The 2,023-nt window shown below is 42.9% G+C and overlaps 1 protein-coding gene across 1 annotated transcript; it reads left to right on the top strand.

Moving 5' to 3' along the window:
- The first annotated feature begins 892 nt into the window (after positions 1–892).
- On the top strand, positions 893–1,750 carry LOC149238041 (uncharacterized). The gene has a single exon (XM_089369453.1). The coding sequence runs from the start codon at positions 893–895 to the stop codon at positions 1,748–1,750; it is 858 nt and encodes a 285-aa protein (XP_089225579.1).
- The last annotated feature ends 273 nt before the right edge of the window (positions 1,751–2,023 follow it).

Here is a 2,023-nt window from a genome sequence, read left to right as displayed (position 1 = left end):
ATGATCTGGGCCATCTCTTCAGGGACTGTCCTCTAAACAGAAAACCCCCATCCCAAATGGCCCCAGACAAACCTGCTCCTGATGGGTTTACTAAAGTGGTTAACCGTAGAAGAAACCATAAGAAATCGGCAGCCAATACCAGGACGCATCCAACTAGTTCTTCCAAACCTTCAACTAGCAATAGCTTTGCTGCTCTGGCAAGTAATGATGATCATGAGCTCGAAAATCCCCCTCCGACTGAGAAGGAAACCACTAAAGAAAAACAAAAAGAGGCCTTACCGCTCCCAGAGGAGAGCCAGATTAGCAAATCGCTCCCTCATACCCAGATCAAAATCCCAGCCTGGAATTTTCAAGGAATGGAAGTTGATAATCCAGCACCCAGCTCAAAGACAGCAGATGAAACAACTGAAGACTTCCAAGAATCCCAATTCATGGAGGAAGATCCTGAGAACATCGACATTGGTGAACTTGATATCTTAGGCCTAGAGCAGGCCTGCAAAACAAGGAATTTTGATAAGATCCCAGATCGGCAAGTAGACAACCTAGTGGAGGTCCTTACACGAGCACAAAAGAATCACTCTCTTGGGGTCCAGATTGGTAGTTCGTGGGATGGAAAGTTTATTACCAATGACAGCAAAAAGCGTGGGAGGAAAACCACTCTCCAAAGAACTATCAGAATAGGAGAAGTGTTAGTAGAGTCAGGCAGATATGCTAAGCTGACTAAGTACTTCAACATCAACCCCAACTCTTCTCAATGAAGTTGATCTCATGGAACATTAGAGGGCTCAATAGCCCAAGGAAAGGTAGACTTCTCAAAAATATGATCATGCAGGAAAAACCTCAAATCCTTTTCTTGCAAGAAACAAAATGCAACTCGATTGTTCTGGAAAAAATGGCAGCGAAAGCCTGGCCAGGTGGGATGGTAACAGCTGTAGATGCTCAAGGGGCATCGGGTGGCCTTGCAATTCTATGGGATGCACGCGCTATCCAGCTTAACAATATACATGCAAACAAGAACTTCATCCAAGCAATATTTCACATAAATGGCACTAACATCTATGGTCATATGACTAATGTGTATTTCCCTCAGGAAACTATGCACAAAGTTGAAATCCTGGACACCCTATCGGAGCTCAACTCAAATAGGTTGCACCCCCTATGGATTTCTGGAGGTGACTTCAACATGATTGCAAGGCTGGAAGAAAAAAAAGGAGGAAGAAACAGAGGTAACAGAGATGGGAATAATCTAAAAGACTTCATACAGAATAACTGGCTTATTGATATCCCCTCAAACAATGGCTTGTTTACATGGAATAACAAAAGAGAAGGATCACATCAGATAGCTTCGCGCCTTGACAGATTCCTATTATCAAATAATGCAATTCACTTGGGTGGAGAATTTGTAGCTTCTATACTGCCGATATCGGGTTCCGATCACTGGCCTATAGCCCTTCAGTGGAACCGCCCCGGTCACAACATTCGGCGGCCGTTTCATTTTGAAGCCTTCTGGATGTCTCATCCGGACTTCAATAAATTAGTCAATTCAACATGGAGCAATTTTACCCCCTCTAATGGCTCCAGGATGTCTCAGTTCCAGCAGAAGCTCAAGCACCTCAAAGGCGAAATCAAACACTGGAATCACACCTCTTTTGGTAACATTTTTCAAGCTCAGAATGCCCTTAATCAAGACATGAAGAATTTGCAGCAGAAGATCATAATCGAAGGACGATCTGAGGACCTGAAAAAATAGGAACAAATTCTTGAAGCACAAATCTTAGCAAGAGAAAAACAGGAGGAAACTTTATGGTGACAGAAATCGAGAGTAAAGTGGTTGAAGGACGGAGAAAAAAATACAAAGTTCTTTCACAGAACCACTGTTCAGCGCAGAATGAACAACAACATATCCCACATTCAAAATGAGCAGGGAGCAAGGATTGAGACTCATGAAGGTATCGAAAGTGAATTCCTTAATTATTTCAAGCAAGCACACCAAGAGCCAAATATAGATAGAATGCCTGCTATT

The sequence above is a fragment of the Pinus tabuliformis genome, chromosome 8 (genome assembly GCF_031772625.1).
Source record: "Pinus tabuliformis cultivar Carrire ecotype Pingquan chromosome 8, CPIR1, whole genome shotgun sequence".
NCBI classification, from domain to species: domain Eukaryota; kingdom Viridiplantae; phylum Streptophyta; class Pinopsida; order Pinales; family Pinaceae; genus Pinus; species Pinus tabuliformis.
The sequence above is the reverse complement of the archived record's forward strand: the minus strand, read 5'-3'. Positions and strand labels throughout refer to the sequence as shown.

Bases quoted from the DNA above. Each gene is read 5' to 3' on its own strand.
- LOC149238041 (XM_089369453.1), top strand. From the start codon at position 893: ATGGCAGCGAAAGCCTGGCCAGGTGGGATGGTAACAGCTGTAGATGCT.